General features: G+C 41.5%; 1 protein-coding gene across 5 annotated transcripts; it reads right to left on the reverse strand.

Annotated features, from left to right (window-relative positions):
- Positions 1-246: 246 nt before the first annotated feature.
- LOC137294744 (proton-coupled folate transporter-like) lies at positions 247-19,676 on the reverse strand. 5 transcript variants are annotated; one of them, XM_067825840.1, is made up of 6 exons: positions 19,592-19,676; positions 8,822-8,899; positions 6,173-7,249; positions 5,433-5,516; positions 4,122-4,278; positions 247-2,977 (listed from the first exon to the last, which is right to left on the reverse strand). In XM_067825840.1, exons 2-6 carry the CDS (start codon positions 8,892-8,894, stop codon positions 2,914-2,916), a joined length of 1,455 nt encoding a protein of 484 aa, XP_067681941.1. In that variant the 5' UTR covers positions 8,895-8,899; positions 19,592-19,676; the 3' UTR covers positions 247-2,913. The 5 variants fall into 5 exon arrangements, with proteins under 5 accessions (XP_067681941.1, XP_067681939.1, XP_067681940.1 ...); XM_067825838.1 differs by lacking the exon at positions 19,592-19,676 and adding an exon at positions 18,908-18,959; XM_067825839.1 differs by lacking the exon at positions 19,592-19,676 and adding an exon at positions 13,696-13,778.
- Positions 19,677-27,376: the final 7,700 nt, after the last annotated feature.

The raw sequence follows: 27,376 nt of genomic DNA on the forward strand, positions 1-27,376 counted from the left end.
GGCTACCCCATTGCCCAATCTCAGTAGAGAGATTTGGACAGAGGAAAATTCGTGTATAGGGGCACCTTCAAATTCTCATACACCGCAGTGGTATTACTTGAATATTGTTAAAGTCGGCGAACCACAAAGAGCATTCAAACTTCCTCACGATGCTTACGTTATCGGCCACATGTTTGTCGAGTCAGCTTCAGCTGCTTTTAGTATTTACTCTTAAACCAGTAATTAAATAATTACAAAAGCTGCATGTGAAGTTTCCCCCTTTATTCATTGGGTTTTTAAACATAACACCACACAGGCAAAATACATATATAGGTATACGTTAGAGCCTACATCAGCGATGAAGTGAATTCATTCACTAGTGGAGCACTACGCTGCCAAGCATTAAAGTGAAACCCTGAACCAATTCTTAGCATCTCTCTAACCTATATGGAAACGTTCAAGCCCGGCAGATGAATATATACTGGACAAAAATAGTTATCAAAATACTCATTGACACACTGATACGATATCAGTCATACAAATACCATTATCCCTAACTTATTTTGCCCAGTATAGTAAGTCACACAGAAAAAAATATACATAGCACAGAAGTAGGTAACGCCCGTAAGTGACTATCAGTACGCATTGCACACGTGTGCAGTGTCAGTGTTGTTCCAGTGATCGATGTCACATATTACAGCTTATTCAGCCTGACCTGAACTGGTTGGGTCTACTATTCTTTGCCAGGTGCTTGTCCGAACAGTCGAGACAAGGTCGCCGTTTCGCATCTCAGTGTCGAGAAATTGTCAGCAATGCCCTTTCATTTCAATAGAAGCTAGATATGGTTGATTTTTTTTCAATATATGTATGTTACTCACTAACGCAACATTAATAACAGTCGCTGTTCATATATTTAACGAAGTGAATTCCTTCTGCCATTTGTGCCATTTGACCTCCCGGGTCATGCATATGTAGAGCAGCCCAGGTCAAGCTGAACAAGTTGTGGGACGCTAATAGAGCAGGTGACACCGGAGAATGATTTATGTTCTGCAGCTGTCAAAATGCTTATAATAATATACCACTGTACATAATGCTTTTTTTCTCTGAGGAGTAAAGGAATTTGATTGATTGATAAAACGGAAGAAAACCCCAGAAGAATGGTCTTCTTTCCGCTATTGATCAGCAACAAACATAACTGAGCACACGTTGCCCTGGGATCATTTAAACTTCATTTGTGAAGTATTCGAGTTATTTCGTTGACAGCTGGGTGTGACTAATATGACGTTGAAAATGTGTTTGCTGTTGTTTGACTCCGCACTCAGTAATATCCCAGCTACATGGCAGCGGTCTGTAATTAATCCAGTCTGGAGCAGACAAACAAAGAGATCAACAGCACGAGTATTGATGTACGCAGCTGGGATGAGAGTGCGTGAGTGAGTGAGTTTAGTTTTACGCCGCTTCTCAGCAATATTCCAGCAATATCACGGCGGGGGACACCAGAAAATACTGGGATGAGATGTCATGTGTCAACCAATGTAGCGAGACTGATCACCTGCCTCTTACGACATGCATGGGTAACCCGTGTCTTCAATGGTGGGGAAAATGTAAAATGTGACACGCATGATTTATAGTGATTCGTCGAAGCCCTAGAAAAGAAGCTTCATGCAAATTTGATGTGTTCCAACTGAACATGTTTAGGGTCTTATCACAGATTTCAACTGTCGACTCACCTCAGAAATATAAAGCTTAACATGGTTCGAATTTAAATACGTTTTGAATATCACCATATCATATAAATTCGCTATAATTAGGCAATACGTGATTCACAAGCATTCCCAGGATTTACAATGAACCTGGTACAATATTAACACATGAAAGTAGGAAAAGAACATCCAAGCTTAAAAACTTGTCAGCAGTGTTGGTTATCAGAGTGCAACGTGACCACTACAGATGAAGAGGAGGCAAAGTCAAAAGTGCGTTCTTGCTGATCTTTTTCGCAAGAAAATTTGGGAGGGAATACACGAAAGTACGCCTACGATATATATGTGGTGGTTTTGCTCCTGTGCTTGGAGCTCAGGTCACTAATGAGTACAATAAGCAACGTTGGTCACAGAGAGTCCTTCGATGGGTGACCGATTTTGGCAGCTTGAGTCCTGAGAGTTTCTACGACTTCTTTCCGGCCCCACAACGAAGGACGCGTGACACAAATGAACTAACCCTAGGTAAGTGAGTTTACTGAAAATTTGTCTCCGTTAACCCAGTATTGGATGGGTACCCGGTGGCAACAGTTTTCAGAGGCAGCTTGTGTTATCCAGGGTGATAATGTCTTAGCGCCTTGTGAATGCACAAGTTGCGTGGATACCATGGCTTTCTAGCCATTATATTATTATTTTATTATCATCATGCCCAGATTTTCACCCACAATTCAAAGCACAGAAGAAACCCGGAAAAGCCATGCTTGTACTTTCATGTGTTCCCTTATTTGTTTCCATCAGTATATCTATCTCATACAGGAAGCGCATTCGTAACTACTCGTATCTTTCCGTGACCCGAATGACACGAGTAGTTACGAATGACAGGACGCGATCCAAGCTGAAAGTTAGGAAACACACTACGAAACAATCTTAACCTGAGTGACCACCCCAGTCCCAAATACTATACTGCACAAAATTAGTCAGGGATGTTGTTATTATTAGGATTGGAATTTTTTCAGTGTGTCAAAGAAAAAAACAGATCATCATTCATAATTTCAAAATTTACATACGTCCCCGACTAGTTTTGTCCACTATACATTTTGGGTACATTCCCCTATATCCGTGAACATGTATGAGTATGTATTTGATCATGTATCATATAAGATGGGCATATGTAGCATCAACACTCAAATGCATTACAGAGTCTTCGCATCATGGGGACTCCTTAGCAAAGCCGTGTTCAGTTTCCAAGGTCGAGCACTGTTGTTTTCCCCTTCGTCTTGTGAAGGCTGCAGCTCAAAACGCTAAAAGTAAAAATAAATCATTTTGTTTGTAGTATTCTTCTGGTGATTCACACAATATCTTGCCGTGAGGAAATATTTAAAAGTACTTCAAATGTATTCGTAAAGCAACAATCATTAAATTCATCGTATACAAAGGTCATACGAGGCAGGAAACCTATTATCTTGGGAAGGAAGTGTATTAATAGCTTGACTTTCCTTGTGTCCATCATTGTTATATCATCACTATTGTTTAGTTTTGCTTTCATGTGTATGATAAAGCTTCCTGATTCCAAGCTCGATGAGTGAGTGAGTTAATTTAGTTTTACGCCACACTCAGCAATATTACAGCTATATGGCGGCGGTCTGTAAATAATCGAGTGTGGAGCAGACAATCGAGTGATCAACTGCATGAGCACCGATGTGTGCAATTGGGACGAGATGACATGTGCCAACCAAGTCAGCGAGTCTGACCACCCGATCTCGTTAGTCGCCTTTTAAGACAAGCATAGTCGCCTTTTATGACAAGCATGGGTTGCTGAAGGCTTATTCTAGCCCGGACCATCACCGGTCCCAAGCTCGATGAAGGGGTGAGAGTATACTCAGAAACGTTATGTTCGTAATACTACATAACTGAACACTGATACAAATCCCACCTTAATGCGTCTCCCTTCAAAATGTCTCCCTTCATAATCGTGATCTGGCCGGTGGTGTAGCCTGGAGGTTGGTGCGTTCGTTCGTCACACCAAAGACCTGGGTTCTATTCCCTACATGGACACAATGCGCGAAGCCCATTTCTGGTGTCCCCCGCCGTGATATTGCTGGAATACTGCTAAGAGCGGCGTAAACTTGCTCACTATCATCGCTGTCAGGTTTAGCTTCTCAGGCAACCATCGAAGTGCAATGATGCGTCCCAGTTCACCTCACCTGACCTGGCTTGACCTCACCTCACCTGACAGCCACCTCACCCCGAACAATAACAGTCTGATGTTAGTTGTGTTATGGCTTCTCTCCTTAGGGGGTAGGTGGGGTAACCGTAGTGATTAAATTGTTCGCTCGTCACACAAATGTGTGATACCAATTTCTGGTGTCGTGATATTACTGGAATATTACCAAACTCGGCGTGAAAACTCACTCACTCACTCATTCTTTCACTCACTGTACTTACATGAGAGCACCACTCAAACAGGCCATGAGGAAGGACAGGACAATGAACACCAGTCCAGGAAAGAAGCTGACGGAGCTTGTGTAACCAGCTGTGGCCGCCAAGCCTAGCACCGCTCCGGAGAACATCTCCACAACACTGATACTGCCGAACAGAGCACCTGCAACATAAGCAGTACCAGTTAAAGACTCCATACTAGTACCAGTACCAAAATAGGTTACTAGATACACAAATGATTAAATACACATGTACGTCGACGGTGATCCCACGTTTGAAGACCAGGCATCGAATTGGTCTTCAGCAACCTTGCTTATCTTAAAAGGCGACTAACGGGATTGGATGGCAAGGCACGCTCACGTGATTGATTCATGTCATCGTATCCATATTGCGTAGATCGATGCTCATGGTGTCAATCACCGGATTGTTTAGTATTACTCGATTACTTACAGGTCGCTGCCATATATAGCTGAAATAGTGCTGAGTGCGACATAACACCACAAACAAACTCAAGCTTTCTGCTGCTCTACCCAGAAACCTGCCAGGCTCTCATGGAGCCTGGACATAAAATCTATGTCAGTATACCAAATGTGCAAAAGAGAAGTAACCCTATATTTAGCTGTGGACAGTGGTCAAGCGATAAAGCAATAGAATGTACATTGGACTGCATAGATCGGGATACCAACCATATTCAGACTGTAATGGCTTAACGTCAGAATATTAAGCAACGCTTTACTTTGTTGGACAATGCTACATTTTTACGACATTTTTACGTCCATAGATTACAATACGACATGTATGCGTTTCAGGTTTCACACAATGAGCCAGTAGTAGGTGAGTTTAGTTTAGTATTATTCTAGCAAGATCTGGTAATACCAGAAATGGACTTCACATATTGTACCCATGTGGGGAATTAAACTCGATCAGCGTGACAATCAAGCGCTTTAACAACTTGGCTACCCCATCACCCCTGTACCAGTAACTATTGAAAGTTGTGTTATGTTTTTTGTACTTTATTATATGCAAGCTAATTCACCCACCCAGTCTGGTCGATCGCAAGTGTTAAAGATATATTTCTGAACACGTAAATTAAATGCTGATGGATGTATCGCATGCTGAGCATGTGATAACCTTGTACCCAACAAGGTAACGTAGTACAAATCACACGTTACACAAGCTTCAAATTTAACCCAGTCATTTATAATCGGCTGTGGAGATGCACTCCATCTCGGATTCGACTTTTTGAGCTTTGAGGTTGTGTCTGTATAATATTTTAGCTTGGTACATTCATGTCAGTGGGTCATCTTGATCACACACCTTGCTCATCGCTGGTTACTAGTCTTGACATCACAGATCTCATCATAGGCGTCACCGACTCAATAAACACGCCAACAGCGGCAGCTGAAAAATGATTCATTGAAGATGATAAGTATGGTCTAGTATATGACTTTTGCGAAAGCCATTTTAACAGCTGCCAGTAAGAATAGGGTAACATCACTGCATTATTGTCACGTCATTGGATGTTGACGTTATTACTTTGACGTCGTTCAGCGTGCTCGTTATTACTGTTACATCATTCAACGTTCTTGCTATTAGTGTCACGTCATTTAAAGTCCTCGCTATAACTGTCACGTCATTCGACGTTCTTGCTATTAGTGTCACGTCATTCGACGTCCTCGCCATTGCTATCACGTCTTTCGACGTCCTCACTATTCCTCCGTTCTTACTGTGATGTCATTCGACGTCGTCGTCATTACTCTCACCCCATTCTACGTCGTTGATATTACGGTCACATCATTCAGCCTCCTCGTTACTACTACCACGCCACTGAACGTCCTCGCTATTATTGGCATGTCATTTCATGTCCCGGTTGCTACTGTCATGCAATTGGGCGTCCACAATGTTACGATCACGTCATTCGACGTTCTTGCCATTACTGTCACGTTATTCGACGTTCTTGCTGTTACTGTCAAGCCCTTCAACGTTCTTGCTGTTACCGTCACGTCATTTAACGCCCTCGCTATTACTGATACGCCTGATCAGGTATATATACTCACCAGCATATATCATTGCGTCATCCATGGCAAGACCCACTATCAGCAGACTCAGGAATGTGGATGTAGTGCCCATCAGGGCGATGTGGACGTCAGACAAGTAGTTCCCAAGACAACGCGTTATTAAGAGGATACACATCCAATGAACTACCATCACTACAGCGGCGTAAACGGTGATGTGTACCATTGTCCAACAAAAGGGAGACTTGAGAAGGAACAACGTCATGATACTATTTTCGGCTATGCTTATAGAAAACGTGATGAAAAACACAGTAACAGACAGCTGCAGCTTCCATCGCCGTTTACTGGGAGTATCGACGACAAAAAACATAAGACTTCTTTTTAATCCTCTTAGCGGTTCCACTAATGAAAATGATGCATCAGTTTTCTTCCTTGTTTCTGGGAGGATGAAGAGAACGATCGCCATGTTGAGGGCGCTAATGCCAATCATGGTGTAAAGTGGTTGAAGGAAGCCGCTGTTTTCTATCCACACCCCACTGGTGCCAATGGCTATGGCTGATGCTAGAAAGAGGCAACCTTCCGTTGTCGTGATCCGGAAAGCTCGCTGCTTCCCAGCCTCAGTAATGTCAGCAATTGTCCCGAATAATGCTACCAGCATAGCTCCGTAGTAACCACACACACCTTCCACGACATTGCCAATGTAGAGATAGTTGACGTTGGCATCCAGATTGAAGATGACAACGTAGATAAGTTGTTTACAGGTTGATCCCAGTATGGCGAGGATGCAGGCGATCTTCCTCCCGTGGCGGTCGGTCAGGGACCCGAGAAAGATGGTGGGGAGGACGCCGCTGAAGGTGCTCGCGAAGAGTAGATACATCATTACCGTTGACGTCTCTGTTTGCACCTTTATCTCCACTTCGGAGGCGGAGGAGTTGGAGAAGTTGTCGCCACAGGGAACAGGGTCCGTGGTATTAACGTGACCGTATTTGGCGGACACTTTGTCAAAGACGTAGAATTGTGTGTGGGGGTTTGAGAAAAAGGTCGTGAAGAAATACAAGAACGACACGACTTCAACAGGGACATAGCCACGGCGTTTGGCTGGAGGTTTGTTTCCTGCATCTGAAAACATATAATTGCATTGCTGGAGTTAAACACACACAATATCTTTGTTGTAACCGTCAGAGCATGGCGCTTGATTAATGTATCCAACGCACATGTGTTCATGCAGAACTTAGAGCTGGGTCCTGTTCAACACAGTGGTTGCAGCGGCCGTGAAGCAGCAGCTATAACAGCCGCAGTACTAAATGGGGCGGAGAATACAAACCCCTATATCACAAGCATTGTCCGCTTGGCTCAACACCGGGCCGATGAATTGAAGTCTAGTTCGAAAACTAATAAACATAACATACTCAATGAAACGCTGATTAAAATCAGAACATCAAACCCACTCTATGAGGTTTTTGCAGAATATTTAAAATGTGCCTTAAAATGAAAAACCTGTTTAACACTATCATCAAAATATTGACCCAGTTCACTATTTGTTACGAGGGATGAGTGCAGAGAAAGGGACAGCCAGGTGTGCGAGGAAGCATAGAGACAGCACAGCACAGGTTAATGAATAAATAACTTTCTCGGCACTTGTGCACGTGCTTCTCGAACAGCTGACTGTACCTTTCTCTGCATTCCTCCCTCGTAACAAATAGTGAACTGGGTCAATATTTTGATGATAGTGTGTTAAACAAGTTTTTTTTATTTTTATTACGAAACTGTGAACTGTGTCAACATTTTAATGATAGTTTGTTAAACAACTTTTTCATTATTAGGACAAACATTCTGCTAAATCCCCACAGAATTGGTATGATGTTTTGATTATGATCAAGGTGTCATTGAGTATGACATTCTTATTAGTTTTCGAGTTACATTGCAAGTCACTGCAGATATTTCAGAACTAACACTTTCAGACAACGTCATCTGCAGAAGAACTCGTGATTATTCTGAAAAAGATATACTGTCCTGGTCAACAGTTAGCAAAGAGAGATCACAATCCAAAGACAATGTAATGTTCACTTTTGACATGCCATTGTCAATTTAATCTCAAATATTAATGTACCATCTTCAGACATCAAGATAAAAAGTCTGTGTCAGCAAACATAAATAGGACGACATAACGGCCGGTATACTTCGCGACTTAAATGTTATAGTTCCTGACCCCCTCGGTCGGCAAAATAAACGTCCCTGACCCTAACTGTTTCGTATAGGGTCGAGCACCTCTTTCGTCACTTAACGCCAACCAAGGCAACACACCAACACATCGTCCCCCTCTTCCTTTCCAAGCAATCTAATTTCAATGTTTTTGTTTACATTTTAATTTTCATGTTGGCGTATAAAAACAAATAGCTAAACCCAACCAAGCGATTGCGACTGACTCAGATCTGGCAATGAAACACAAACCAGTTACAAAATCATGTTCTGGACCTCTAATTACAAAGCACTAAGGTTATCGTACGTCACTAAAGTAAACTTAGTAAAAGAATGGAAGTTACGGTTTACCTCAGTGAAGGCTGCTTCGTCAAGGAGCCCCTGGCATGTGACGTCGACCCTCTAGGCCCAACAACGAAAATAAATATATGAATACAATTTAACAGGGTCCCTTCTGCCAAAACACCTTGCCCAAATGTAATCATGACCTACCTTTGCTTGTCAGTAAAGGGGTGCTCTCCGAGGCTGCTTGCGTCCCGTCCCCGCCATACAGGTCCTGCTTCATCGTTACTGCAACAGGTCACGTAACACTTTGATACATGTATGGCAGTAGTGCTTTAGCACACGCGCCTCTAATCTCCTTCTCTGTTGGTCGTTTAACCTAGCAATGGACGACGATCTGTTGAATCGTACTCTTTTAGCCTCGTGGCCTACTTTATCTCACCTACAGCTGTGGTATTACATGAGTGTGATCTCACAGCCCAGACCGCCATGCAAAGTATTGATGTCAACATGTGTAGGGCGGACAATTAAGATGTATCTCGGGACGATAAACAGACCGTAACTGTTGGATGGAATTACATAACTTTTGGATGGAATTACATAAAGGTTGTGATTCCTTTCGCTTGGCGCCATCTTATCCACGTCTAATACCATTCCGTTCAAAAGATGTTTTTTTTTTTCCTATTTGAGTTGTTGCTGAACTGTTCTGCTTCTTCTGTGAAGCCTGGTCTCGATAATTATGCAAAATGACAGATTTTTCTATTGATACTGCCTTACCTGTGCTAAAGGTATTTTGGTGCATGTGTTCTGTCATTGGCTCGCACTCTGCCACTGATGTGTAACCCTTGCTCTGTATAAATACTCTCACGTTCATGCTCATAGTTATAAGAGACCTGCGCCTGTGTGTGTGTGTGTGTGTGTGTGTGTGTGTGTGTGTGTGTGTGAGAGAGAGAGAGAGAGAGAGAGAGAGAGAGAGAGAGAGAGAGAGAGAGAGAGAGTTTGGGTTCACGCTCTTTGAGCAATGTTCCAGCAATATCAGGGTGGGTAACACCGGAAATCAGCTTCACATATTGTGCTTCACATATTGTTCCAGAATCGAACCTGGATCTTCGGCGTGACGAGCGAACTGAAAAGACCAAGTGCGGCATTCGGCGGCGAACTTTGTGGCTATTGTGTTATCAAATTTATGATGCGTTTCAATGTACTTGAATACATTCACATTGCGGTATAACTGCGCGTAGTGTCTACATGTGACACGTGATATCATTGAACTGGGATAGAGACGGCACGGTAACTACAATTACCGTATTACATATTTTCATTACATATTTTACATTACATATTTTCGGTAAATGCGGTATGTGACACTACACAATTACCCACATAAAGGGCATGTACACGGTAAAAGAATAATAGCTCAGTTTTTGTTTGTGTAATTGTGGTTTATAATGATGACTGCAGTGAAAACGTTTCCCCGGCATTGTTGCAACTGACAATGTTCAAAGTTCGGACCTAAGCAGTAACACGTAATAGAGGTAGTACGGTATTTCTAGTTGGTTGGTGTTTACCTTAACACGAATAACAAAGAAAAACAATATGCTAACATAAACAGACTATGTTAATGTTCTAGAATAGCGCTGTGGTTATTGGCGATGCTTATTTCCTATAAATACAGAGAAAGATAAATAATTAATATTTCTTACCAACACTGGCCATTCAGATTGCTTAAAGTGAGTGAGTGAGTTTAATTTCACGCTGCTCTCAGCAACATTCCAGCTGTATGACGACGGTCTGTAAATAACCGAGTCTGGACCAGACACTCCAGGGATTAACAACATGAGCATCGATCTGGCAATTGGGAACCAATGACATGTGTCAACTGAGTCAGTGAGTCTGACCGCCCGATCTCGTTAGTCGCCTCTTACGACAAGCATTGGTTGCAACATTAACAATTGTTCCTAACATGTAAAAAAGTATTGGGTGCACATTGTAACTGTACCCATAAAGAATCGCGGATTTAAAAACATATTTTCGTGAAATGTGATAGAAGACCACTACTTAACTGAATGAGTGAGGTGTTTAGTTTTACGCCTCTTTCACCAATATTCCACCAGTATCACGGCGGCGGACACCAGGAATAGGCTTCACAGATTGCGTCCATGTGGGGAATCGAACGCGAGTCTTCACCATGACAAGTGATCACTTTAGTCACTAGACTACCCCATCGCCCCCTTATCTGAATGACTACGGTAATGAACTTAACACATGTTCCCCACCACGAAGGACAATACTGCATACTGCATTATTGCGATGAAGCTATAACCATTTCTATACCGTAATTAGTACGAAGAACGGAATGTTTCACAATCTTTAAACATGAGCGTCTGTTCTCTAAGAGTGTATAGATGGTAAATATATTCATATAATATTAGATTGGTGGGCTATCTAAAAATATGAATTAGCTAGGTACAAATTCAGCAATACTTGAAATAGTTGTGCAAGCTCTCTGAAGTTTTCAATTTCGTACTTGTCTCTCAAAGCCATCTTCTTTTTTCACGACAATAGTTACAATGAAATTTAAACTAAAAACGGAAAATGAATGATAATACGATTTAAATGTTTCTTACTCTGATGTTTTCAACAAATATGTTTGAGTTTGAAAACACGAGTATTGTGGACTTCACAGTTTTAGTGGTATAAAATGACATTTCGTGTGTTCTACTTTTCTTATGTGCATCTGCTCTAGGCTATAACACAATATCCATCAGCGCTTGATCAGTGCACCTAAGACAATAGAAAGGGCTCATGATACTGTATTCTCAGTGTCGTTTGACAAAAAGTGATTGTCAGTTGTGGCTTAGCCGATAGCTGAACATGCATCTGGTGAGGAAGGAATACTTATCTGTTCATTCAGTCACTGTCTGTCGGTTTGTCTGTCTGTATGTCTTCTCTGGTTCTGCAGTCTTCCCTTTTCTCCTTGGCCCGTCTCTCCCAATCTCTGCTTCACCCACCTGTTGCCATTTCTTATTCACCCTCCGGTCACAGTCTTTGCCTCAGCCATTTATCTCAGTCTTTACCCCACCCATCTGCCTCCTCTGTCTTCGTCTCTACCTCACAGACTTGCCCCAGTCTGACTCTCTCGCTTGCCCTAATCTCTGCCTCACCCATCTACCACAGTCTCTACCTCACCCATCTGCCCTAGCCTCTATCTCACTCCTCTATCTCACTCTCTACCTCACAGATTTGCCCCAGTCTGACTCTCTCGCTTGCCCTAATCTCTGCCTCACCCATCTACCTCAGTCCCTACCTCATCCGCCTATCCCAGTCTCCCTCTATCTCACCCATCTGCCCCAGTCTCTACCACTCCAATGCACCTCAGTCTCTATCTCACCAGCCTGTCCCAGTATCTACGTCACCCATGTATCCCAGTGTCTGTCTCACCCTTTTGTCCAAGCCTCTGCCTCACCCATCTGAATCAACCTCGACCACATCAGACTTTCCCAGTCTGTAGTTCACCAATCTATCTCATTCTCTTCTTCACCCATCTTCCCTAGTCTGTGCCCCACCAATCCGTCCCAGTCTGTCTCATCCATCTGTCTCAGTCACTACCTCACCCATCTACCCTATTCTCAACCTCATCTGCCTGTCCCAGTCTGCCTCACCCGCTTGTCTATGTCTCACACATCTATCTCACTTTCTCCCTCATCCATCTATCCCACTCTCCGCTTCACCCATCAGCCCCAGTACTTGCTTTACACATCTGATCCAACACAACTTTCATTATAACCCGAGATTTGACAGTTTCAGACAAATTGTGCTTGCCAGTTATATAAACCTGTCAGACTGTCAAGTGCGGGCTAACATTAAACACATCTCTGTAACAAAGCTAAAGAACGCATCTACTCCCCTCGGATGTCGAGTTGAACTCCATTTTGGACGTATGGCTGAACTGATTATTGGAATATTTATGTCATGGCATAATACCTTTAATTAAATCAACTACTGCAAATATCGCGAATATAAATGATTGAACTGTCCGAGTATTTAGGGACACGTTTTGCTGCCACTAACCCGTCATGATTCACTCTCATCGCTATTGTAACAAAACAACGAACACCTCATATAATAGAAACGTTGTGTGAATCACGTGGATGTGAATTGCTCGTTTATTATCATCGGGAATTGAAATGATTACTTTTTAAGGTTTCGCTGTTCCATTCATTTAGATAAATATCTTTTCTCATCAACGTATACAGAAGATGCCGCGAAGTAAATGACTGTTTTGATGGAAAGTTACAAGAGGTGTCCAGGGACTTCTGCACACGACTGTGGACCGCTGACCATTGTAGTTGAACTTGCTAGCATACCACCCGAAAATATATGGCTCATTCCCACTTACCCAATTATATGAGTTTAACAGTTTCAAGTTTCAGGTGAATTTGTTACCCCTGCTTTGGAGGTGACATATGTTCACCCAGCATTCCAGTCAGGGTTGATCAGAGCAATCTCATGACCAACGGTGAACATATATATTTCACAAGTGAACTATTTTCATATCATTTGCTGCATATTGGTTTATAATTGAGTGAACTGTATCAAAACCGCTTTACTATTTACAATAAGCTAAGTGGTAAGTTTGGATTGAATGCCTTCATCAGGGAAGCAATCAATGACAATTTCTGATCAATATAAGACGACAGTATTGCGCTTGGAATGGGTCATGATCACCGGCTGTCGTCTGCAGTCCTCATACAGTCCTTTTTCTGCCACGCCAGTATCACATACTGCTCCAAACCTTGCATGACATGTTTTTGATCCAGGGCATGGATATTCACTGAGTGATTTCGTTTCAGCTCATTGTCTGGTGATATACATGTACTCACATAAATATATTATATAATCTTGGTAGGAAGCTGTCGTGTTTGTCCTGTACAAATGGTGTCGTCTGCTGTTTCTTTTTTATGTCTGCTGCTCTCAGTCCCCTCGTTCGTCACACGATTATGTACAGCAGCACTGCCACATGGTATGTATGGACTTATGGTGTACTATTGCACAATTAGAACGAGACAAAAACTAGCACTTACTTCCACAAAACTTCGGACGTCCTTCTGCAACACCTGTCTACAACTCTCCTACAGCAGGTTGAGATCGCTCCTGCTGGCCTACCAACCAATGAAAGGCTGGTTGGAACTGAGATCACGTGACCGGGTTTTTTTTTCACATCTGTATGAATTGTTGCTGGAGGCTTTAAAGTGCATTTATTCTTCGTAAAGGTCGTTTAGAGATGAACAACAGACCATGTTTCGTAACCGACAATATGTTTTCTGCTGAATTGATAAATATAGTGACGTTGCAGATTTATTCTTTGTATACAGCACGTGTTTTGGTGTGGTGTGTTTGTTATGGTCTGCTGTGGCGCGATGTGAATATGCATTTTGTGTGTGTGTGTGTGTGTGTGTGTGTGTGTGTGAACGCGTTGATTATGCGTGTAACATGCATGTATATGCAACGCCTGTAACACGGGACCAAGTTTCAGCTGAATTTGATCAAAAGCGTTAGGGATGCATAAAATACATAAAATTCTAAAACAATGTTGAATTCGGAAAGTTATGAGAAGTGGTGAGAGAGGAACTACGTAATGGTTAGTATGTTTGTTTTGTTTCTCTTTTGTTTTCGTATTTTGTAAGTTAGTATGTTTTGTTGTTGTTATTTTGTTTGTACGGCTATGATTTTCTAAAGCTGGCACTAGTTGGTTATGTGAAGTTATATGCGAACTAGAACGCCAGTTTTGATGAGGATATATGTTATTTAGTGGACTTTGACGTGGTTGTAGTGTTAGGTTTGGTTTTTGTCCAGTAAACTCAAGAACACCGTTGTGTGTTGTTGGTAGTGTATGGAGTATGGTGGGACGTGTTCAAGGGTTTCTCTCTCGCTGTGTGAGAATTTGTCAGTTTGGAAATATATTTTGTATGACCTGTTTGGACATTGGGTATTGTCCCTCCACTATTTTAGATTTTGATAGTTTAAATACATCACATTTATATTTCCGGTGACGTCACGATGGCTGGACGTGCGTTCTCACTGTGTTTAAACCTGGTGTGATTTTCAACAAAGTACAGAGAGAACGGAGGGAGGTTGTGAAATATATAATCACTAATGTAACTATTAGACATTCATTGTCATAGCCTGACAAGTTTGTGCTTTCATGATAACAAAAAAAATGTTGATGTTGACTGATTGAACGTTCGACTTCACATTCCCACTTTTCTGTCAGCGACGTACATGTCTGACATCGAGACAAACTATCTAAAAAAATCATAAACGTTTCCTTGAACGCATATGCATGTATGTCATGTGGAGAATATGTCACTAAACTGTAAATGTAACCGCGAGGACGCGTTCACCCCTCCTCCGGACTCAGAAACTGCAAACAAACGACCATGTTGGCAATTACCAGATGTCGGTTCTGACTTAAATGCTAGCAGTGTAGACTCGTCAGTCATGAATGTCCAAGAGCAGAGCAGTGCCCAGAGTGAGTCCGGTGCTAGTCATTTTATGAAGCAATTCATGACTGCCTTGAAGAGTAATCGCATATTGTCCCTCATTGGCGCCGCCGTAAGCGAACCCATTAAGGCAGGAGATTGCTCAATTGGTAGAGTAAATGAGTCAACTTGAAAATGACATTGCGGATCTGAGAGTGAGTGAGTGAGTTTAGTTTTACACCGCACTCAGCAATATCCCAGCTATATGGCGGCGGTCTGTAAATAATCGACTATGGACCAGACAACCCAGTGATCAACAACATGAGCGTCGATCTGACAATTGGGAACCGATGATATGTGTCAACCGAGTCAGCAGGCCTGACCATCCGACTCAGTTAGTCGCTTCTTACAACAAGCATAGTCGCCTTTTATGGCAAGCATGGGTTGCTGGAGGCATATTCTACCCCATTCCCATGTTATGTTCACAAATTCTTGACACGACATGTATCAACACCAAGTTATCATGATATAACATTTGTATCATAAAAAGCAGACTGACATTGATTCTATCCCATATTCAAGTCCAGTAATTACTTGATGAATACTTATCATCCTATCTGTCCGAATGGTTTTGTATCCCCGCAAATACCCTGCTATTTTCTACATTTTAGGTTGGGTACCTTCAAAATTTAATCTGCTTTGGAGAAATTGCCCCTTCATGTTGCTTATTCGTTTTGCCTACCCATATGGGACATTTTCGTCCACCCATCCTTTGTATTGTTCACATTTTTATCATTTAAAATCTTGTTCTAGCCTTTTGAGCATTTCCTTTTTGAGTTATGGTGGATCTACATATCAGCCTATCTACTAGTATGGAACACGCACGCTCGTCGAAGGTGAGTGAGTGAGTTTAGTTTTACACCGCACTTAGCAATATTCCAGCCATATGGCGGCGATCTGTAAATAATCGAGTCTAGACCAGACAATCCACTGACCAACAGCATGAGCCTCGATCCTCGCAGTTGGGAACAAATGACATGTGTCAACCAAGTCTGCGAGCCTGACCACCATGTCCCGGTAGTCGCTCGTCATAGACTTGGTTATGTGTATGTGTATGTAAATATGCGTGTGTGTATGTTTGTGTGTGTATATGCATACCCGCATGTACGTGTATTTGTGTATATGCTTGTGCATGTATGTATGCATGTATGTGAACACTAAGAATCTAACTAAATCTGAAAGAAACGTCGTCGCTTCTGTGAACCGAACCCGTGTCGTCTGGTCGAGAGTCCTCAGTCTTACCTCAGTGCTACTGAGATTGGTGACCGACGGAGCGGAACTTATTGTATTTAGACGCTACTTTGTAGGCTTCCGCGTGGGTTGTATTGAATTAATTGTCGAGCGCATTGTAGAAGTCTTGGTGGCTCCGAGGAACAGTGGCCACCAACTGTGAGGTGATGATACCCAGTTCATGAGCCCCGTTCTCATTTATATTTATTTCTTTCGTTATCGTGTTGACATATGGAGGTAACACTGGTGTAATAAATAATTATATTAAAGAAATTATGTTGTGTTACTTTGATTGTAGGTGCGACTACCGTACCTTTGTATTTTTTCCTTGAGGCGTGTTGACACATGGAGGTAATATTGACGTAACAACTGATTATGTTAAAGGAATTGTGTTGTCGTACTCTGTTGGTGGATGCGAAATTTGAATGAGATATCACCTGGTGTGCTTTTCCCGTGCATATGATGATTTTGGCACGAGATGCTTGTATCTAAACACGTCACATGACTTAATGCTTTTTGAATAAAACCTAGACACTGTCATCATTCCCATTCTATATCCCAGTTGAGTGAGTCTGGTAGACATTGCTGTTGTGTAACCCTAGCCAAAAAAAGACAGAATGTCGACATCATCTGAGTCGGATATTCCCCCCCAACAAGACATGTAATCGTGAAGAATCGAGTTCAGCCGATTCATTGATGGATTTTTTCTCCTCATCATCTGAGGGTGAGATCGACCCAGGTCAGAGACCGATTGAGGACATGAACGTGCATTCACCGGGGATGTCTAGCGTTAGTGAAGGATCGACTGGGCGACGAACGAGTGACAGTCAGCGCGGCAATTCTTCGTTGTCCAGCACAGGTTTATCTTTTTTACTGACTCAAAATATTAACTCCAGCAGTAACAGTATTAACCCTGCTCCCGTCCCTCCTATTGCATACCCAAGTACGTCTTCTCCTCCCGTTCCGGCACGTCCAAAACGCACTATTAAACGTCCCGCTCGCTTTGTAACTTCTTCACCCGAAAGACCTGCTAAACCATCTGACACAAGCCGTCCCCGTAAGTGTAAAAAAAACCCCTGCACCTAACTCCTGCCGACCCCTTCCAGTCTGCCTCACCTCCACGCTCTCCCACACCTTCAGCTGTTGATGCTCACACCACATCCCCTCGTAACATCTCCCCGACACCTCCTCCAGCACCTCGGGTTGTTACACGTTCCAGTGCTAAACAACCACCTCCTATGAATCTTTTCTTTCTAATTTCACATTTAGGTAGCACTGAGAGCACTGTTTCTTTCTGCCAGCGGTAAGGGGTGTTACTAACCCAAGCTACTTGTCCTAACTGTCACCAAGTACTAAGTCGCACTTATACAGTTAATCGCAAGGGTAAGGTTCCTGACTATCGTTTCCAGTGTAGCCACAAGGTATGTAAAAAAAGTAACAAAAATAAAAATCAAGTTCCAGCACGGAGGGGTACGTGGTTTTCTGGGTCGAATTTGTCACTGAGAAAAACCGTTTTGCTCACCTACTGCTTTGCTCATAAAATGTCATATGCAGACACAATCAGAGAAACGAGTATTGATTGTGATGGTGATGGGAAAGTGCTAGAAACCTCCAGAGAAACAGCATCGGACTATTTCATGTATTGAAGAGAGGTATGCTCTGCGATGGTTGAAAAGAATGGTTCGGACAGAATTGGTGGGGCTGGCTTGACGGTAGAAATAGATGAAAGTTAATTTCGGAAACGGCAGTATCATAGAGGTAGGATGGTAGAAGGTCAGTGGGTTTTGGGTGGTATTTGTAGGGAGACAAGACAGTTCTTTCTAGTTCCTGTAGAGACTCGCGACCGACGGACACTACTTGACGTTATTTGTTAAAAAGTGGTGGGGGGTAGTCACATAGTTACAGACTGTTGGAGGGCTTACGACGGACTGTCTGACCTGGGTTATACCCATAGTACAGTAAACCATTCTTTAAAGGTAAGTGTATGCAGTGCAAATAATGTGCTAATAATGCGTCATTTCCATTAAGTTTTGTTGCTATTTATTACCAGATCCCACCACCGGTGCCTGTACGAACTTAATAGAAAACCGGTGGTGGTGCATCAAACGACAACTGCCAAACACAAACACCAGACACAAGGATTTCACGTTACACTTGGCTGAATATATGTGCAGATCAAGTAACACAAAGGACATATTCATCAAGTTGTTACGTGACATCGGCTCCATTTACTCGGGGGGCCAGTAGTGGTACGTTGTACTTTTCGTGAGTCTTGTTAAGTTGTATGGAAAATAGCTTACATATGGCGATGTTGTTACGCTGACCTCAACAGATGTGGACACCCGTTCGATTCCCGAGGCTGAATACGGGAACGGCAGTTATTGCAAGTCATATATTGTCTTTCATGCCTTAAACACGTCATTGATGGTGTAACTACTGAATAATTTGAGTGACAATTCGTAAGTTAATGTTTGGGGGGGGGGGGGGGGGGAGGTACGGGCGGAACTCTTACCTGGAGGCTTACTTTGTTCAGCACATAACAGTTCCAATTGATCTTGTTCCATCTCCTTCCTCTGAATATGATCACATAAATCCAAATAATTGTCATAAACTATGCCGACATGGCACTCTCAACTTGACAAAATGAAGACAGCCGACCTGGCCAACCTCTTCACCCCGACCTGGGAACTGGTCACCTTTCTTTGTGTTACCCTGCTTAACCAAGTGAACCCAAGCTGTAGCTACATAATCGTATTGTATTTTCCTTACCTCAGCTTACTCACATACAGTGGAAAGTGGTCAGTGGTAAGCAGAGCTTCTTAGCTTCATGGTGAACAGGTAGTTAAAGTATTTTAGATTAACTTCAGATTTTATAAACATATTTACAGATATATATATAGTATAACATATTTACAGATATATATATATAGTATAACATATAAACTATTCTCACTACATACTCAAAACAATATGTATGTTTGTGCTTATGTCTGTTTATGTATGCATATGTGTATATATGTGAGTGTATACATCTATGTGTGTGTGCGTAGTTTGATATTACTTCTGCTTATTTTAAACATATACAGTATTGAAGAGACATATTCCGCTTATTGAATCACCAATGCGATAGTTATCCTCCCTTGCAATAAGTCTGTAAAGGATTATGAACATATTCACTTATATTGTGACACAGACTAAATGTACTTACATAAATTCAGTTGTTTTCTCTATTAGGTGTCTTAATTCAGTACAGGTAGCCAACCGCTGGCTTTGTGAAGTTAAACCTCAACAGGCAGGGATACACGTGCAGGCACGTGCCAAGCGCCCTTCATTGCGTAATCGTTGCCTAAAAACGAAGAAGATACTACTGTTTCAAACAGATACAGTTTTCATTTTAGGAAACATTCAGTCTAATATATTTTATTAATGTGGTTCCGCTGTGTTATGACTAAAGGTGTGGCTAAAGTGTTTGAAAAATGCGTTTTTAAATTCGTCTTCAACTTCTTTGGAGATAACAATAATCTATCAAACTTAAAATCTGGATTTATGCCTGGCAATTCTACAGTAAATCAGTTAGCGAACTTTCATAACTTTATCGCAGGTGCATTAGATTAAGGTAAGGAACTTAGAGCCGTATTCTGTGACATAAGCAAGCTTTTGCCGAGTTTGCCATCGGGGCATTATTCATAAACTCCATGCGGACGGTACAAGGGGTAATCTCTTAGAATGGTTTGAAATTTATCTAGATTGCAAAAGGCAGTGAGCCGCAATTATAAACAGAGATTTGGCAAAAAGTTCAGATTGGGCTAAAAAGTGGCAAGTTAGTTTAAAGTAAGAAGTTAGTTTTATTCCTAGTAAGCCTGAGAGTATAACATTCACTCGAAAAACGCAAAATTATGACAGACCGTACTTGTTAATGAATGGCGAAATTATTAAAGAAGCAATGATAACCAGAAACATCTAGGTATTACAATTCAAAGCGATTGTTCTTGGAAAGTTCATATAGGCGACATGATAAAGAAAATCAGTCCAATGATCAGTTGTCTGGGAAGTTTAAAATACCGTTTATCTAGGAAAACTCTAAATACTTCATGTCATTCTTTTATCTTACTACTTTTTGATTACTGCTGTCATGTATGGGATAATTGTACGATTGAACAGGCAATCTTATTGGAGAATTTACATTTAGACGCCATAAGATCTATATGCAGCGCGGTTCGTGACACAAGTGATGATAAACTATATAGGGAAACCAACTATAGCACACTGAAAGAAAAGACGATATCGCTCTAGGCTCATAAGTTTTTATTAACTGAATCATTGTTAGACGCCAGATTACCTGAACGATGGTGTGCCAGGTCGAGTATAAAATTTTGAACAAAGCAACTATAATCTGAGGAATACTACTTCCATTCAAACTATTAACTGTACAACGCAATGGAAGCTGTCAAAATCGGCATCTGTCCAATCCGGCAAATTGTCAACACCGGCATAAAATCACAGTCCCATCCGAGACTTGTATATTTATCGTCAGCTCAACAGTCCGGCACAATGTCTAAACTGGATTATTTATTCATTCCCAAAGAGTGCCGGGTTAGACAGCTTCCACTCTATATATCGATCGGAAACATCCAAGTGTTCATGCGGTCATTACAACGAGGATGTTATTCACTATCTTTGTATATGTCAGAACTATGAGAATCTAAAGACAACCATGTATTTTTATACTCAAGGATATGATGCTAAAACTACTTTCATACGATAACGGCGCATTGAATAACTCAACAATTAGCAACTAATTACACCACTTCATTTCAAAAAGTAACCATTTTCAGTTATGACCATCCCGATAGATATATACTCAATGTAAGGCAAGCAAGATGCTACTTGATTTCCTGCAGCAGTCTGTTTGGGTACTAGACATAACCAGAGATGCCAACCCCAAAGCGCTGCAACTATAGTAGTTTCAAGGTTGTAAATTAGTAGTTTGGTCACAAAATCAGTAGTCAACTAAATAATCAAAATCATGAGAAAAATCAATGGATTCTGAGAAAAATAAGATTATATTAATCAAGAGTGAAGCTCTAACCTCCCACAGCAGAATTCCCAATTATCAGCATTTAATTCAAATTTCATCTTGTCACTTTTTGGCTTCACACAAAGCATTTTACTTTTGGGAGTACCTGTTTGGGATAAGCTATGGCTTGACATTTATGTAGCATTAGACTGGAAAGGACCTCAACAGTACAATTGACCTGAATTCAGTGCGATTCTTTCTGACTGCACTGAAGACTCCTTCACTTTTATTGTTTGAATGTGGTATCATCAGTATACATATCACGAATGCACTAAGGTTCTTATACTTGAGTTTGTCCTCCTCATCTCTTATATCTGTTCGGTCAGTGTCCACTGAACATCAAATTTGTCAGCAGTGGTAATTTCATTACCAAACTTGTCAACTTGAAATCTTCTGTATTCTAATTCCAGGACACCTGAGCAAGACACATTATAATCTGTGAAAACTTCCTAGCAAAATACGTCAGTGAATCAAAAGATGAGATTACCTCAATGTAATGTCTGCACCTTGAGCATGAAGAAACATGCCATCAGACAATTGGAATTTCTTCACAATGTACTGACAGGCAGAGGTGGAAAATCTCCTTACAATCATGCAAAGCGCATTTTCTTCATGCTGTTTCATCTTGTGAGACTTCATCCTTTTTTATATTATACTGCCTAACCTCTGAGCCTGTAACAACTTCATCTGTTTTCCTCTGATTCTTTCTTTCAGAAAAATCAATGTCAGTTGAACACTTTGCTTTGGGAATTATATCTGGTTTCAAAAACCTTATGCATAATTCACTAAGCAATCCAAGAAACTTCCTTCTCAAGATTTGAATACAAGGAGCATTATTTTGCAGGAATTTGTTCAGATTGTCAAACACAGGCAGTGCACTTGTCAAAAAGAAACAGTACAACGTTGTTGATGGGCTGTCAAAGCCTATAACAATCCTTTCAAGTCTGGTTGCCGCACTCTCTTGGCTCTTGCTTTCTGTTACATATTTATGTGAAGATGACTTGAATTTTTTTCTGTTTATCTTGTTCTCTGTTGTAGACCCTGCTTATTGCCTTTTCTGTAGATTCTGTAACCTCGCTCACAGTGCCAACACGTTTTTGTGATGTCTGGTGTGTGGTCTTCACTTTCTTTGCCTTTGGAATTTGTTGGTGAAAAACTCATGGAGTGGCCTCCACTGATCAAGAAGTCTCTGGATCCTCTGGCCTAATGAGAGCCATCTTCTACTGACATGCTTTAAGATCTTATGTGGTTTTGTGCCAAACACATGCTGTAGATAAAAGTATATGTCAGTGAGAAAATCATGCGCAGAAAATGAGAACTCCTTTCCAGCTAAACTATTAATTTGATATGACCAACCCTGAATGAAAATGTTACTGTGTTTCCCCTTCACAAAAACTACATCTTCGTGTATGCCTGCCATCACTCACACAGTTATTCCAAATAATGCCCCTTCTTTCAAATTCATTGGGGGCGGTGGGGTAGTCTAGTGGTTAAAGCGTCCCCTCGTCACGCCGAAGACTCGGGTTCGACTCTCTACATGGGTACAATGTGTGAGCCCATTTTCTGGTGTCCCCCGTCGTGATATTGTTGGAATCTTTGCTAAAAAGCGGCGTAAAACTAAATTCACTCACTCAAATTCATGGACCATGGTATTGAATATATTCTCACTCGTACATTAATCCTCGCTACTTGAGACTGATAAAAAGAACATCAAAATTGCCACTTACACCGCGTTACACGTGTAACGTAAGTCCCATGGGTCCCACGTGAGTGACCAACACGATTGCGTCACGAGTTGCACATGCGTACGCGTGTAAGGGGAATGACATTTTAAGCAGTAGTGTATATACATGTTTATGAATGAGTGTGTGTGTGTGTGTGTGTGTGTGTGTGTGTGTGTGTGTGTGTGTGTGTGTGTGTGTGTGTGTGTGTGTGTGTTGTTTATGTGTGGTGTATGTGCGAGTGTAATGTGTGTATGTATATGATGTGATTATCTGCGAATGGCTGTTTGGTTCCCAATCCCACGAGATCTAATAAATTGTAACTGCTTCCTCAGTATTACTTCTTTTAATTTGTATCTGCTCCTCAGACAGTATAGCACCAACCTTACATGTTCTACATTACACAGACCCGAATATAGTCTTCTGAGAAAAAGGAAGCGCACAATTCATTTTCACGAGTTTTCAATGGTTAGTTGATAAACGTTCAGGACAACAGAGGACCCGTCTATATTGCATTGCGTCATTGTGTTTCAAAACGAACATATTTCTTAAATGCTTATCGTTACTTGTAGCAAAGCATATGACCGGGCAGATCTACAGTTCGTGACCGTAGCTGACATGATAAATAAACTACTTGGCTGTACTAGTTTTTTTTCAAGGGGGTCAGTGTCCGGGGCTGCTTTGCCGGGATGCCTGCAACGCTTCATTTCGATGTTGTGTCAGAAGTCACGGTTTCCAGCTCGCTGTCCTATGGAGTGTTGCTCTTCCTGTTGGGCAACGGACGAGCACTTACATATTCGTGCGTTAACGTGGCGACTGGTTAGTCTCCTGGACTGGGTCCAGATTCACAAAGCGATCATAGCTCTACGGCATTCGCAAACCCATGATAGAGTTACGACAGGTGGTAACGTTACAAACGGATCCGGACCCTGGTGTCATCCTTCATTCCATTGATCTACCAATATACCTTTCACCATTAACGTTACATTTGACGTCCTACTGACGTTGAACGTTTACAATTCTACACTTTATAAGATACCAACAGCATTATTCTAGCTCTGTGTATGATTCCTTTGAACTAGTGGAAGTGTTGATATCATATTACAAAGTCACTCCCAGGGCAGCTTGTCTATATGGACTCCCTCCTCCAAATGCTAACAAGATCCATATATCATCGTTTCATCAGGACATTACCTCTTTTCTAGACGACCATGAACAATTAACGTCTTACTTCATCATGAGAAACTTCAATGTTCAAAGTTCAAAGTTATTTGAGATTCATGGTATTGTTTAACATGCAAAAGTTCCTACACAAAAATATGGCCACGTAATTGATTGGTGGCTAGAAGGAGTGACTGCGCGTTGATGAAAAGTGTCTCTGTTGAAGACAGACTGTTGTATGACCATTTTATGATAGACCTCCAATCTCTCACTTTCCGGTCCTCGGATTGAATACGTTGATGTCACATGTAGGAATCCTGAGGACATTGATACGCTTTTGTTTGTTAGTGACCTGAGCAAATCAAAACTTGCCTCAGATACCCCTTCAGATCTTGACGACCTGTGTGACACTTATAATAACACCTTGAGGACCTTTTTGATAAACGTGTTCCCCTTGGACGAAGAAAATTAAACAGAAAACAATATTCCTTGGTACAACCATGATATTCTAGTTGCAAAGAACATTCGTCTTAGAGCAGAGGATGTCACGTTTGGAGGTTCATCGACAGATATTTCGAAAGGCAAGAAATGCTCTAACTCAACAGATTCAGAGAACAAAAATTTCCAAGAAACTTTTTTCTGTGAATCACTCTGATGCTGATCATGTACCGGTTCCGTTTGTGGAAGGAAAACTGGACATACATCTCTGAACAAGATGTCCTCTCTCTTATCAAGAGCAGCAAAACAACAACGTGCAGCTTTGATCCTATTCCAACAAAGATGCTGCTGACTTAACATGGACTTCCTGTCATCACAACGATTGTTAGCCAGAGACTCCAGTGTGGAACAGTTCCTAAGGCTCTAAAAGAGTCAGTTGTAAGTACACGTATAAAGCAACAAGGATTGGATGACTCAGAACTAAAGAATTATCTTCCCGTTTCTAACCTGACGTTTTTGTCGAAATTAACTGAGAGGGCTGTGAAGATGAGGCTTTCACCACACCTTTCAAGATAATCCCTTCTTGACAAGTTTCAGTCGGCTTATCGACCAGGCTACAGTACTGAAACAGCACTTCTGGGAGTTTCCAATGACTTACAATATGCGACTGTGGCAATGTCGATCGATTGGTGTTATTCGACTTGTCTTCCGCCTTCGACACAATGGACTTTCAGAGATTCACAGGAACTTTGAAGAACTCTATTTGCATTGACGGAGTTGCTTTAGACTGGTTCACGTCTTACCTCACTGACAGGTTTCAGTCTGTTGTTATCCAGGGCGTTTCCTCTAACAAGACTCTTTTGAAATATGGTGTACCTCAAGGATCTGTTCTAGTTCCAGTTTTATTTACCATCTATACCTCCGATCTGGGGAAAATTATTTCATCCATGAACATTGGGTTCCATTTCTATGCAGTTACTTGATTCTTCCTATCCTAGAACGCCCAGACTGCTGTCTCTCATACACTTTCTTTCTGAATTTGGCGCATTATAAATGTACTTATTACTATTATTTTTATTCTTACCTCTGACACGTGCTGCACGTGTCTAAATGCTTTCAGGAAAATCTAAATCTCAAACGAAGTGACCGTTCAAAATTTGTAATGTTAACAAATTTAAAACTAAAAAATAAGAAATGAGACATATCCAATGAGTTTCCAATGGATCGGCACACAGGTTTGGGAAGCAATAATTCGGAGTCGTTGTAGTCTCTCTGTCCCAGACTCTGGATCGTGAATCCACAAAGGTCTAGAGTGATTTATCTAAATTAACGATTGTTGACTCCATATCTATTGATTATTAGTGGAGATATGTATCGGAAATCAGAACTTTGCAAGCAGATCTGAGATAATAAAATTCAAAGAAAGTGAGTGCAATATGACTGCGTGGGACATCAGAAATGAACTTAGTCTGTGTGGGAGGTCAAACCAAGGTCTTCGCCGTGGTGAGTGAACGCTTTACCACAAGGCCATCCCACCGCACCAATTAAGTAAAAGAGGCCAAGATTCGTTTCTAGCTCTTGAATAGGTACAGCCATAATCTGGACGATCCTGTCCTGAAATGTTCACATTTAAAACAGCGATATCTCATTTTTGTTTTAGTAAATGTAATGTTAAACCAGCTCTAAACATATCACTGCATTTAAATCAATTTGTGTGAACGCTTTGTGACCCCGTTCTAGTCTGCTCCATGTAATTAAACGTATCCTTGGTTCAAGGTCATTACCTTGAACAATCTCCTACAGTACAACTAACTCCGTAGCACCCCGCACTGGAGTTTCAGCTATAATTGATGAGGGCAAAACTGTGCTAAATTACACAGTACATGGAGTAATGGGAACTGTTACTCGTGTGTATTAATATTTTGTAACATAGTTCAGATGTATTTAAGGAGATAGCGTTGATATCATGTCCTTGGTAACAAACTGAGGTACATTGTATTGTATATGCTTATAATTAACGATTAAGTTTATCATCTCTACATATTTAGAACATTCTTTCAGGGTGTCACATGTATGACCATACTGTACACATGCAAATTTCACGGCATACACCAATCATCTTTCAAGAGCAGTTACTGTACAAAAACTATTTTCATAAGGAAGTGCAAGCGCAAGCGCTGATGCACTCTCAAAACATTCATTATGTCATCGACCCGTGAAGGTCCGAAGTAGAATAGGCCTTCAGCAACCCATGTTTGCTATAAAAGGCGTCTATGCTTGTCGTAAGAGGCGACTAAACTGACTTGGTGAACACATGTCATCGGTTCCCAATTGTTCCCAATGGTCATAATGTTGATCACTGGATTGTCTGGTCCAGACTCGATTATTTACAGACCGCTGCCATATAGCTGGAATATTGTTGAGTGCGCCGTAAAACTCAACTCACTCACAATGATATCATCATCGATCGACGCCGACATATCTCATGTTTTTTCAATCGTAAATTAAAAACGAAGCTCTCCCTACCTTTGAAGAATGTACATTTATTTGCCCTTACACACCGCAGCCTTTAGGCTACAACAAACATAGGGGGGGG

This window comes from Haliotis asinina, chromosome 8 (genome assembly GCF_037392515.1).
Source record: "Haliotis asinina isolate JCU_RB_2024 chromosome 8, JCU_Hal_asi_v2, whole genome shotgun sequence".
NCBI classification, from domain to species: domain Eukaryota; kingdom Metazoa; phylum Mollusca; class Gastropoda; order Lepetellida; family Haliotidae; genus Haliotis; species Haliotis asinina.

What these genes read in the sequence shown, in the direction of transcription:
- LOC137294744 (XM_067825837.1), bottom strand. Translation starts at nt 9,123, where the DNA reads ATGTTGACATCAATACTTTGCATGGCGGTCTGGGCTGTGAGATCACAC. An exon ending in ATGTAATACCACAGCTGTAG is followed by an intron (nt 8,900 to 9,053) that starts GTGAGATAAAGT and finishes GACCTGTTGCAG; the next exon opens with TAACGATGAAGCAGGACCTG. An exon ending in TGTTTGAGTGGTGCTCTCAT is followed by an intron (nt 2,978 to 4,121) that starts GTAAGTACAGTG and finishes TTTTACTTTTAG; the next exon opens with CGTTTTGAGCTGCAGCCTTC.